The sequence below is a fragment of the Nestor notabilis genome, unplaced genomic scaffold (assembly GCF_000696875.1).
Source record: "Nestor notabilis isolate BGI_N333 unplaced genomic scaffold, ASM69687v1 scaffold5014, whole genome shotgun sequence".
NCBI lineage: Eukaryota > Metazoa > Chordata > Aves > Psittaciformes > Psittacidae > Nestor > Nestor notabilis.
Window position 1 is genome coordinate 227,752 of NW_009925230.1, and position 13,433 is coordinate 241,184.

General features: G+C 39.8%; 1 protein-coding gene across 1 annotated transcript in view; it reads right to left on the reverse strand.

Moving 5' to 3' along the window:
• Nucleotides 1-3,015: 3,015 nt before the first annotated feature.
• The window catches only part of CLCN4 (chloride channel, voltage-sensitive 4), a 36,992-nt gene continuing 26,574 nt past the window's right edge, over nt 3,016-13,433 (reverse strand). The window contains exons 9-12 of the mRNA XM_010012958.1: nt 11,985-12,171; nt 9,087-9,485; nt 5,278-5,494; nt 3,016-3,106 (exon numbers count right to left, since the gene is read on the reverse strand). Coding sequence (XP_010011260.1) covers nt 3,016-3,106; nt 5,278-5,494; nt 9,087-9,485; nt 11,985-12,171 — 894 coding nt within the window. The remainder of the gene's footprint in view (nt 3,107-5,277; nt 5,495-9,086; nt 9,486-11,984; nt 12,172-13,433) is intronic.

Genomic DNA, 13,433 nt, shown 5'->3' on the forward strand with positions numbered 1-13,433 from the left:
CACTATGCTGGGTTTATGGATCCTGTTCTTATGTCCTGAGGGCTCCTCATATACAGTCTAATGAGACAAGGCAACAGGCTATCACAGTTGGTTTTAGTGGATTGCATGTCTGACTGTTAATGGGAATTAGCCACACAAGTTTATGCCTACGCAGAGCCACAGGCTGAGCTTAAACTGATAACCCAAGTCAATGCCCAAGTGAGTTTGTATTCAGGGCCCGTTTAACCTCTGTTAAGTGACTCCAGGTCTTTTTCTCTGGAAATGACAATGTTTTTCAGAGTTGATATAGCATCCTAGTTCCTGTTAGCAAACATTGCCCTCAGTACTGTGAATGCTCTTCAGAAGTAGCTCTGCTATGGACTATGTTATAATGCCACATGGACTGAAATTTTCTTCACTAACGGAGAAGGCTTTAGACCTCTCCTTTCTCCTGACATATATGAAGCCTTGAGTTTGACTTCAAATAGCAGATTAATTCACTTCCCAACTTACTTCTCTTGGCTTATGAGCAAAAGAGGTGTTTAGAAGTGTTCAAGTGGGGAGAGTACACCCTCTTGTTTCCTATGTAAACATAAAGGAAGATGGAGAAGTGTTCATCAAACACGTATGTCAACATCAAGAGCTAGAAAAGCAAAATGTAGAACACAGTTTACGTTTTAATTTCAGAACAAGATTGCTCTCAAAGACTGTTATTTATAGCAATCTAAAGATTGCTATTTATCTCAGCCCAAATGCCTTAGATTATAGTGGGTTTGGGTAGAATCTGACATTTGTAATAAGCCCTACTTGGGTTTAGATGTGGAAATGAACTGATTTTATTTTATGATGGCATCTCTGTTCAAATGAGGAAATCCAATGTTTATGAGCTTGGTTGTTGACTTGGTTGGTTTCTTTATAAGTTTGGCTGATGACAGCTTCACAGAAAAATATAAGAAACAACAACATTTTGTTGTATTTCCTATTTTCAGAGGGAAAGGGTTGCTTAGTTCTATATTTTACATAGTTTTAACAATATCCCTTTAATAATACATTGTACTGCAGATGTTCAGTTAACAAAAAGTATACACTGAAATATTTATGGGCCTTGGCCGGAGCTATGTATATTTATGTCAGTCTGTTGCAAACACTATTGTTAAATGGAGTACTTACCAGATTAAAATTATTCCTTTACTTCCGTTTCTTTTACTTAAACAATTTGGGCCATATTTTGTGTGAATGCAGTGGGACATGCCAGAAGGAAGCAGGGCTACTGGAGATAAGAGGCGGAATCTGTGACGTGTATCTTCAGGCATCTAATTTAGGGTACACCTGGCTAGTTGTCTCAGTTCAGGCACACAATTATCATGTACATTGCCTACAAGTTGGACCAACAGTCTGGCTTTTGTCTGAAGTAAGAAACAGGCTCTTCTGGCATGAGAGGTCTCCAATCATCTCTTTCCATGAAGACCATTTGGATGCAATGGATGTGAGCTACCAGTATCTGTATGGATTTGAATAAAAATAACAGGAGTCTTAGATGCCTAAATGAAGGAACCAGACTCTCAGAGGGTCTGAAGATGATTCAGGGCACCTAAATTAAGATGCAACCTCTCTCCAAGATTTAAGCTTATAGTTACAAAGCAAATACTGGGCAGTGTGGATTATGTGTTACTGACAGTATTAGTATTGTTACTGATAGCAGTATTGACCAAAGTGCTACTATATTAACACAGACAACGCTGCTTCTGTGCATCTCACTTAGAACCAGAACAAGGGTTTAGGAAAATTTAACATTTTTACCTGAGTGACTTGGCGGTCCCTACCAGGGGCTGTTAAATCTTGTTCTTGGTGCAAACAGATCAGTAGTTAAAGCTTTGCTATTGCCGTTTGCATTCTCAGGCCCTTTGATCTTATCCAGCCTTAGTGTTGTGGGGAGGACTTCCATAGTCCTGTGACTGGCAGATGCATAAAAAGTAGATCTACTACAGAATAAATGTCTATGACTCTTAAATTAACTTCAGCAATCTCTTGACGGGTGCAGACAAATGCCAAGAAATAGTGGTGACGAAAAGAGAATAAATGGAGAATGAGAAATCAATGCAGAACTTCATTAGTTTGTGAAAAATGATGATGTACGCAAGGGGAGACAGGTGGGAGATCTCATGTCTTGTCATTAACATTGATGAGAGATGGATACCAGTCTCCCTTTAGTGCCTTTGAAAGTTCCTCCATGGGTGTCTATGGTTTTTCCTGTTTCCACAGCAAACCACATAATACTAAATGTTACAGTACCTGTATGCAAAATTGCATAGAGAAATAATAAATCCTTACAAATAAGTCACATTTCAACATTAATAAAGGGAGGTTGATTGGCAGAAATGCTAAACTGTATAAACTTCAATGGACTAAAGCAGGGAGCAGGGGACACTACATTTTAAAGTGAATTGAAGTGTGCTCTTGCTCCTTTACCTCTAGTCTTGCTTCACTTTTACAAAAATAAATGAAGATGACAAAATCTTTCATTTCAAATATGACCATTTTTTCCCTCATGAAAATGGTATAATTCAGTAGCATATAAATACCATGACTTCAGTAACAAAAACAACTGAGATTACTCATACACACTCTTTAGTCTGGAACACAGATCTTTATATCTCTTAATAGCTTATACATAGACAATGTCTTGCAAGTCTTCACACCTGCCTGGAGTTACTGTGAACACTGATGCATCCCACTGGTGCTCCTGGCTCTTTGTCTCTAAGCACCACATCACTTACACCCACCAACGCTCCAATTGAGCTGTTGGGAATCTCATTAAGGAAACACAGCTTGACGTCTGCAGCTGTTCAGAGTTTCTAAACTGCCTTCCTCATTAAATAAGTGCCATCCTGCATCCACTCCCTCTGTCAGAGACATATTGGGCCATTCTTCATACACATTACATTTTCTTTTCAAACAAAATAAAACACCAAACATAGCCTTTGTGTTAATCTAGAAGGGATTCCTTTGGGGTTACTTTCTTCTTCCTTTACCAGTCTAGTTAAACATGATAGATTCAGGGTCCTGGTTTGCCATTTGAGCCATATGTCTTAATACATCCTTTTTAGTTATGATACCCAGCAGCCTCCTAGAGGAGAAAAGGAAAGGAAAGGTCAACAATCATCTCATATATCATCCTTTTATTATTTTATTTTTCCCTGCTCAACTGCAGGGACATTTTCTAAGTGCTTCCATATAGCACTGTCCATCTCATCCATTCCCCAGTGATTATCTTCTATAAAAGGCATTCTCACCTCATATATTTTTACACCTCACGTATTTCAGTCACGATCATTAAGTGAAATACTTCAGGCTGTCATCTTTTTCTTATTGGGAACATGACTGAGTGAGGAGCTACAACTACTGACGCTTTGTACAACAAAATAATGAGTTTCTTTAGGCAAAGGCTGCAGAGGACTAACAGCACAAAACCAAGGCATCAGTGCCCTGAGCTAGGGCATGGGGTTTAGTAACACATGAGCTAAGCTAAAGCACAGACTTACTTTCATAAACTCTCTCTGTTCAACAGCATAGTTCCTTCAAAGCTGAGTGATAATTTCTCACTTATGTGAACCTAAATGAATTATACATATATATACACATATCTGTCAAGAAAGATAAGGCCTGTGGGATGTCTAGCCCCAAGAGTCAAAAATTTCCTAAGCCTCAGCATTCAAGAGCTTTCATTTCCAGCCCTTGAAGGCCACAAGGCACTGAAATCTGAAGCTTCGTAACGTTTACAGTTTTTCCGCCTTTCATTTCATGAAAGTGCTAGAACTCAAGATCAAAATTCCCGAATCCAGGCACCTGAAATCAGCACCAACCTGCTCCCTGATAATGGCACCTATCTTCTTAATACTGAGGACACCGCATTGACAGTAACAGAGGGTGGTGAGGCACTGGAATAGGTTGCCCAAGGAAGTTGTGAATACTCCAACCCTGGAGGTGTTCAAGGCCAGGTTGGACAGAGCCTTGGGTGACATAGTTTAGTGTGTGGTGTCCCTGCTCATGGCAGGGGGGTTGGAACTAGATGATCTTAAGGTCCTTTCCAACCCTAACTATTCTATGATTCTATGATAAGCTATATTCTTGAGTAAAAAAAAAAAAACGCTTTTTGCAGGAGACTGGATTTTAGTGTTCTGCATTTAAAAATTATGGCTCTGTTTTTGCTATCCTCTTGTAAAGTTTCTTCTTACTATGAGATCCTGGGATGAGCAACGATCCCAAAATAGCTCAAATCCCATTGGAATTATGGGGTGTTATTTCTGGTGCTCATAGTGCAACTTTTTACTCTCCTAATTTCACGTTTGCCCTCACTTCTTCAACTGGTTTTTGTGGACTTTCAGTTTATATGCCTTTCCGGTTTCCATTAAAGAAAGCTGAATATGTCTTTCACTGACATGTTTTCACAGTCTTCAAAAGCATCTGATCTAGAAATGCATGTTTAGAAACAGGCACATTCTTTGCAAACAATACTACTTGCCAGATCTGCCTCTGTTGAAAACTGAATGATAGCAGGAGCCAGGACAGTTTATTTTGTATTTATCTTTACCTTATCTGAAAGACAATACACTAAGGATTTCGGAGAAATAATCATAATGAAACATAACACCCAGCAAGTGCTATTTTGCTTCTGAGTCTGATTTCTTTTGCTGCCCTGGAAAGACACTGGGTGGGCTTCCCTTATTCTTCTAGTCCCGAAACAGACAAAATCAAAATAGTCACTTAACTATCTGAAAAGTGCTGATTAATTAGCTACTGTCTATACTTGGCTTTAAACAGGAAAAACAGTGGATTTAGAATCATAGAACCAACTAGGCTGGAAAAGACCTTTAAGATCACCAAGTCCAACCTTTACCCCAGGACTGCCAAGTCCACCACTAAACCATGTCACTAAGGGCGTCATCTACATGTTTTTTGAACACTTCCAGGAACAGCGATTCCACCACTTCCCTGGGCAGCCTGTTCCAATACCTGATGACCTTTTCGGTGAAGGAAGTTTTCCTAATATCTAATCTAAACCTCCCCTGGCACAGCCTGAGGCTGTTTCCTCTTGTCCTACTACTCATAACTTGGGAGAAGAGATCAGCCCGCTCCTCGCTCCATCCTTCTTTCAGGTAGCTGTAGAGAGCAACAAGGTCCCCCCTGAGCCTTCTCTTCTCCAGACTAAAAAACCCCAATTCCCTCAGCTGTTTCTCATGACTTGTGCTGAAGAAAATCTCAGATTCTCTAAACATGTTTGACTCAGCATCTACTCACCCACTGCGAGTGACAAGACACTGCCGGAGTCCTAGTTTCCGGAAAATATCTACCACAGTCTCCATTGGTGTGTGGTCAGTGACAGTGAAAGGACTCAGGTTGAGAATACGCCGCAGCTTCAGTGGATGGGGACTGTTGGGTGGCAGTTCAGGGGGGTCTTCAGTGAAGTACACAATGGAGTTGCTCACCACCCCATCCTGACGCTGTCTTGCATTCTCTATCCAACAGAAAGTTCAAGGTAGAGAGTGAGTTAGGTTTGATTAAATAAAAAAATACCCTCCTTTGGAAAGCAAAGGTGGTAGATGCCTTTTGTCTTTAATGTATCAAGATGCCAGAAGTTCGAGTTACTCAGCAAACTTGAATTTCCTTAAGACATTGTTCCCTTAAAGCAATTGTGAGCGATATTTTTACAAACACATACTTTTGCTTGGTTAGGATAATATTTTTCTGAATAAATATGCAGTTCATTGCATTCACAAACATCACTAATCTAGTTTCTGTCAAACTCAAATGATTATATGTCATTTCCTCCATTGTTAAAATCACAACGGAAGCTTCTATTATATGCCCGAAGGAATGGAGTCAACAGCTGTGTATGGTCCCAGCTGGCTCAGAGTATTATGTTTGTTCCCAGACATTCTCAGTGGAGTTGGGAAAATCTGGGCATGGTGAATGGATTTATGAACACAAAGCAAGGGAAAGACCAATTCACATCCCAGAGATGTGTGTTGGTGTGGGTGTTGTTCTAGACCAGCAAATCTCTCTGGCGTGCCAGGTGAATTTTATGGGTTTGCATTTAATTCCTTAAATAGAGTTTGCATATCTAGATTTTAATAGGGCAGAAAAAAAATAGCATCTTACTTGAAGGAAAACAGTAAAGAGAGGAACAACATATAGCAATAAATAAGTCATACATTTTTTCCTCAATGGTACATATTTGACCACTTTCAAAAGTTCAAAAGCTATCATTCATACTCTGATCAAGCTATGAAGTGAAATTCACACTACATCTGGATTTTACATGAATAATATAAGCCTATTACTTTAAAGTATGCTCCAAGAAGAATTCTTAGCATTGAAAGAGTTTATTTTCTTTGTAGTGTTTACCTGATCTCTACTCTACACTATAGGGCATGAAAATATATGAGATGGGTTTCCAAATGATAGACAACTTCTCTGTTCCCAGAATAAGCGTATCGTGTTTGGCTCTGAGGGTTTAACTCTGCCTTTTCTTTTTCTTTTTTTTTTTTTTTGTATAAATTCTTGGAAATGGTTAGAAGAATTATCTTTGATTAATATAGGTTGCTCCTGTTCTTGAGAGGTACAGCAAATCAGACGTACTCAAACCGTGTGTATACATTTCTCGGAGCTCACTGCCATCAATCAAAGTGCAGAAACCTGCTCCTGTGACTTGTAATGTGTAGACAGTAATGGTTTCCAACATGTTCCAGCTGCATTTTTTTCCCTTTAATGATCATTGTCTTGTAATATTTCTGGAACTGGAGCAGTGCTGGCTCAAACCTAATATCAGTAGAGTATACGATTTTCAACCTTCTCACCCCACATCTTACAAGGCCTATTGCAATTTATAGGAATGATGCTAACTTTGTCTCATCTTGTTTTGATTCATACATCTAATTTCAAGTGTGAATATGCCTGCATAGCTCTTTGATATATGATCTGCGCTAAGAGGTAACATTAATCAAACTGAAGGTAACTCCCACTCTTTGATAAAAAGCCTTGACAGCTAGGTATTTCCTTCCCAAAGCTGCACCCAAAGCAATAGGCCCAAGCATTTCAGTTACCACATTGCTGTTCCCAAGGCAGCAATGACCTTGGACAACAGTGATTAGCCAAAGCCATGACTTCACTCTTCAAAGGCAAACATCTCTCTGGAGAAATTTGAATGATGTAGTACTATTGAGCAAATTCTGTGGCATCAGAAAAATGGGGGACTTTGTATGCAGTCTCACAGGATGGGAGAGTTAGAGTAAAGGTAAAAGGGAGGAACAGATCATTTTTGCAGTCAGCAGGCAAGAAAAACAGACATAGCTTAACAGAAAGAGAAAAGAGTGGATGGTGTCTGTTTTTACAAAGTAATCTATGCAGAAGGCTTTTGTCGTAGCTAGAGAGTGAATTAGTTCTCCCAAATGCAAAACGGCCTCTCATACTCAGGAGTTCACAGTTCACAGCCTATATTAACTACATTGCTCTCTCAACTCCACATTGGGAAATGTACATTATACAGGCCACCTGGCTTGTGTCCAAGACTCTGCCTTTTGTACAATGCCTCTGAAGCTGGCCAAATTTAAGAGACGCTTTACAGGGCCAAATACGCACCTCCGTAGGACTGTAAACTAGGTGCCATCTAAAATGTAGACACCTATTCTCAGAGGGTGACTCTGGCCACCTGACCTGCACACGTCCTCAACAAGGACCAGTGGAAGGACGCAGTCCTCCTGAAGATGCTTTTGAGCAATCAGAAGCGGCATTGCCATTCACTTTACAGGGACCAGATGCATATCTAGGCCATGCTTAGCCCTCCACCCAATAAGAAAGAAATTATACAGGGGTAAATCATGCGGCAGAGCGGTATTTGATGTAGGATTCAATAGCTGTTGCCTTCATCCAAGAAGTCGGTTGTGTGAAGGAAGCGGAGTACTTCCGCAGAGTACTCTTTGGGCCACCGCACTGCTGATGCACAATGTATTGGCCAGAGGGGGAAGCTGAAGCTTCTTGGTTGAAAGCACTTCTCCATGTAGTGCCATGTGTTGTCATACTAGTTCAAACTGAGGAGGCATTTTGCAGGGCATAATCCACTGAAAGAAGAGATACTGGTGTGGGCTTTTCAGACAATCTCATTCCCTGGCTACAGTGCTGCACAAGTGGGTCTCCTACTGTTCACAGACATCCCTCCAATATCTCTGGATGCTGTCAGGCTGAGTAGGAGAAAAGAACCTGAACAGGAGAATAAAAGATGCTTCACCACATGTGATGTTTACCTCTTGGTAAGTAGTTTTATATTTTATGAAGACCTAGTGTATGGCTGCATGAACATAACTATGAATCAAGCTGAGGGGAAGCTTTGCAACACAATAGCTACTCTATGGTAATGAGCAGTGATGACTTCTGCAATAAATGCAAAGCAACTTTGGCCTTCAGTGAGAGAGGATTAGCAATCAAAAAGTTGCTAACATGGTACAAAACCAGTATTTGCCCTGCCCTGTACTGAAGCCATGTACTATGTCTTTTGGAAAAATGAAACCAAATCCAGCTTTTAAATCACAAAGACACAAACCATACTGGAAAGATTAACCGTTTATCACAGAGTCAGCACAGTATGACATCAGGAGCTGTCATACTCAACCAAAGAGAAGGGTCACCAAAGGTCCCTGACAGCTGGGGATTTTAGGAAAACTAATGCATGCAGAGAAGGTTTTGATTTTAAATTGCAGTTCTGCCTTAGATCTTACGATTGTTCTTAATTAGAGCTGATCAGGAAACTACCTTTTCCTCTGGAAAATGTGGATGTGAAAGAACAGGAAAGCATTTTTATCTAAAATATTTGCTGAGTTTATTTTTAACTGATTTCTTTGTTATCAGTACACAGCTGGACATTTTCACACATCTCCTAGCAAGCCCATTCAGCCATCTTGCCATCTATGACCTGAATCAAAAGATTCTGTTGCTCAAACTTCTCTGACTTGCTTCAGACAGCATCTGATCTTTCCGCTTTTAAAGTGAGGGCTCTGCATCTTCACTCCATGCATTTTTCCCACCAACATACAGTACACTCATACTCTACTCACTTATTGCAAGAATCAGCTCTCGTCTCTGTGCAAATCCAATAAGTCTCTCTGAGTCTTTCGAAACCACTACTGGAAAGCCATTGTAGTCAGTCTCCTTGATTAGTGTCTCAACATCCTCCACCGTCATGCTGTCCTGTGTCAGAACAGAGAGAGGAGCTTCACCACGCCTTGGTCTCATGACATCAGTTGCCAGGGTTCGGTGAGTGAATTCATCCTTCACATCCAGAAATGGGTAGCCATTCAGATGAATGTGAGCTTCATAGATCCCTTCTTTCCCAAAGGCATCTGCCACCCACTTGCTTGTGACAGCTGCAGCCATAAGAGGTACGATGTACTCCAGGCCTCCAGTTAACTCAAACATAATCACCACCAGAGAGACCGTCATTCGAGTAACACCACCTGCCAACAAGGAGAGCAGTCAAGTTTCCCTCAGTGCTCTTGAAGTATATATACTAAGCAACTCATTTACATTTTTGAGTCTTACACTCACAAAGGCACGAGATTATTCATGCTGAGTACTTTGCCCTTACACTTAGTGAAGTATTTTTGGGCTTATTTCACTGAAGAAAGAGATTTTTAATCATCTACTGCAATTTTCATCAAAAAGATTGAGTGAACTTGCTCAAGCCAAAGATGATAACACTGAAAAGCAAACAATGAATCCTAAAAGACTGAGCTATCAAACTAGAAAGCATGTTAAAAAAAATCAGCTATGTTGGATACTTGAGAAACTAAAACTGAATCCTGCCATTAGCCCTCTGAAATTACTCGAACAATCAGCTGAGGACCCTGAGCGGGTGAGGTAGGAGCATTGGGAACTGGCCTTCATATTGGTTAACCTATCGCATTCATACTGGAGACAAAGCTAAGCACTATCTTTGGGCATGACACAGTTACAAAATCCTATGCAAGGAGAGTTTAGGGCCACTGCAAGATCTATGTTACAGCTTAAACCCTAGCTTTTGATACCAGTGTAACATAAAGTTTGAACTGCATACAACTTGGTTTGAGGCCACATAGGCATGCAGCTGTAAACAGACTTGTAGCTGTATTTTTCAACCTAGTCTTTATGTATTAATTTCATAACCAAGCTCTTTACTCCTTCAGTTTACATTAAAGGATAAAAATAATCACGGAACTGCAGACAAGTATGTACATACCACTGAATTATTAGGTAACATCTCTTTGCCTCTGTTCAAAAGGTAAATGTAATAAATCTACTATTTTTAGGCCTCAAAATACAGCACCATTTTAGATGAGAGAAATCAGAAACAGGTCATTAAAAGATGCTTTTAATCTAGCAGCATACAGGAAAATTAAATTGTTGATTATTTAACGTGATGATCCGGATATGACTTTCATCTGCTGAAAGAATTTAAACTTCCGACTCTGAAAAGCTGAGAGCAGATACTAGAGAAAGAAGCATTTAGTAACACTTACTCTGTGTCTCTTACTTTAAGCAAGACAGGTCTTGAGCTTAAGAATGAGCAGTGACCATTCTGCTGTATGTCTCACCATACTATCAAAGACACTGCACCTCGATTTGGAACTTTTAAGAGTAAGTGATTGCTGACTAGAAGATCAAATGTAATATCAGACCAAAATTTTTGTTTTATGAACATTAAGGTCATTTATGGATAAGAGGAAGTGTTTTACTGGTTTTGACAGTAAGATTCATCCTAGCTATTTAATGTGCCTACACTGCTTTAGGCGTTCACATGGAAAGGGGTGATCCAGGTTGGCTTTATAATCTCTGGAGGAAAACAGGCATTTTTGAGGCCAAATTCATCTGCTAATTTTTTAGATGGTTTTAGATGTCTGTTGCCAGATGAGACTGATCTTTCCAGTATCTTATTTTTTTGTTTTGTCTGTGAAGGGTATCAACACAGCTAGCTCAGATGCTGATGTCTACATTACAGACATTAAATTTAGACAAGCAAATTCCGCCTTTCCTTCTTTCCTCTATAACTGACTGCACAAGTGATCCTGCTTTTCCCATATGAGACTCCAAGACTGAAATTCTTCTAGCATTTCCCTGAACATATCTTGCATTTCAAATCTACCCAATAATATTAATCACGTCTTATGCTTTCCCACTATTATTTCATCATCTAATGATGGTATCAACAGCAACAACAAAAGGAGGTAGAACATACAAGTACAGAAGGAGAAAAGTATGATCAGGCAAAAACATGTTCAGATGATATGCTTGTAACATTCCTGTTGCATCTATGACTAGAAATTTGATATGTCAGGTATTATTCAATGATCTTGCTTTAATAGTTAACAGATCATTCCTGTTAAATTCAATAAATCCCATTGATTGAATGTAATCAGATATTGGCCTATGGTCAAAACTAAACCAGGATACAGCCCAGTTGGCCATATGTGACACACAGCCAAAATAAGACCCATAATTTTTACCTCTGTGTAGCTTACAATTTGGCCAGAACTGGGAATTTTGTTCCTTGCACTGAGAGAGAGCATAGTCTAAACAGTGAAGTAGCTTTAGTCCAGATACAGTGGATTTCACTACATCAAAAGGGGAAGAACACAAAAAACCCAACCCAAACCAAACAAAAAAGCAAAAACACTCCTCCTTGAAAACCTGTAGCCTAACTTCAATTTTTCTTTCTTTCTACATGGGTTTTGGCAGGTTACACAAGGGGTAGGCATTGGTGACAAGCCTCTCTGTTGTTAACTACCTGGCAATCACTAGAGAGGCCATCAGAGGAAGTTGCCCATGCTTTAGCCAATCACATCTTGATTTCAACCCCTATTATGTGCAGAAATGCCAACTTAGCACCTAACACAGACACAAAGCCCTCATAAACAATTTGTAGGTCCCCAAACGTCAGTGTTACTCATGCACAAACCAATGATCAGCAGGTACTGTACCCAAGCAAGCTGCTGCTCCCACCATAGCATAAAGTCCTGGTGTGACGCAGTCTGCCCCAGGTCTGCACCAGTTCCTGAAGATGATCCAGTCATGATGGTGATATGCCAGCTGCTCTACTCCAATCCCAACCATCCTGCCAGCCATGGCTCCAACAGCCATGCTGGGAATGAAAAGGCCTGAAGGGATCTTGAACAAAATACAGACACATAAGCACCTTGATAAAAATGACTAGTAATTAACTTATTGATCAAACAATTAATTATTAGTGGTAAGAAAACCCCGTTTCCTTATTAATTGTCAGCTCAGAAGGCCATAGCCTTATAGCAGCCTACAGTGACGTTCTCTGTGGTCCGAGACAGGTTTCTGCATGATGGGTTTGCGTGGCTACATGTGTATTAAGAGCTTTATAAAATGATAATGCTTTATGTAATTTTGAATTCTACCTGCTGCATCACATTGAATTTGATAGCTAAATGGTGCTTCTGAATGATAGTATGCTTTTGAAGTCAAGATGCTCTTGGCTTTGCCTGTATTGCTTTCTCAGCAGGATGCTGATGGTTCTGTCATGGACTTGAGAATTAGCTTAACTGAAAATAACATCTTGATTTCACCCCCTCTACCACATGGAGTACTTTATAGTTTTATTACTACTCTTTCAGGCTAAATCAGACCAGATTTTAAATTAAATGGCAAATAGAGAATAAAAATTCAGAGAAAGGATGCTGACCGCCCAGAGGCAGCTATTTCTTCATCTCAGCTTTTTATATATTTTCCAGAAAGCTCTATGAATCATTACCTTGCTGTGGCAAGGGCTGGCTTGGAGTTTTTATTGTTTTTAGAGTTGAAAGGTGGTTATATCTTTTTAATTCTGAAAATACACCTGGAGGTTCCTAGAGAATTAAACAAACAAACTCAGCAAGGCCGAGAGGCCTTAGGGCTGATAACAGCAAGCACTATCTCCCCCACCATATAGTGTTAATTTTGCTGATACCACTGGATTGAGTCTTCTGGATTTGGTGGGTAAAGATACTTAGTCTGTTCTTTTGCAGAATAATTGAAACTGTCAATTGCTTCTAACAAATTTTAAATGTATACAGTAAATAAAGAACCACATATCAAATAAAGAACCAAAATCAAACATTTTTAAACAAATGAACAAGCAGAACAACTGACTGCCAGCCATAAATCAGCTTCTGCAGTGAAGGGCGTCTCATTCCAAGACCTCCTCCAGAAATATCTTACACCTGTAATATCCAAGTGCTCTTAAACTCCCACTTCTTCTCCCTGCTCAGGAAATCAGCAGGACTTACTCACTAGAGTCCTGACTGACTTTCTACCATTCAGTAGTTCTTGTCCTCAGATGAAACAAAACACGAAAGAAAAGCAGAACTCCAACAACTTCCCACTATATTTCAAGTAAAAGACCTTCTAAAAGATGGATCCTCAGT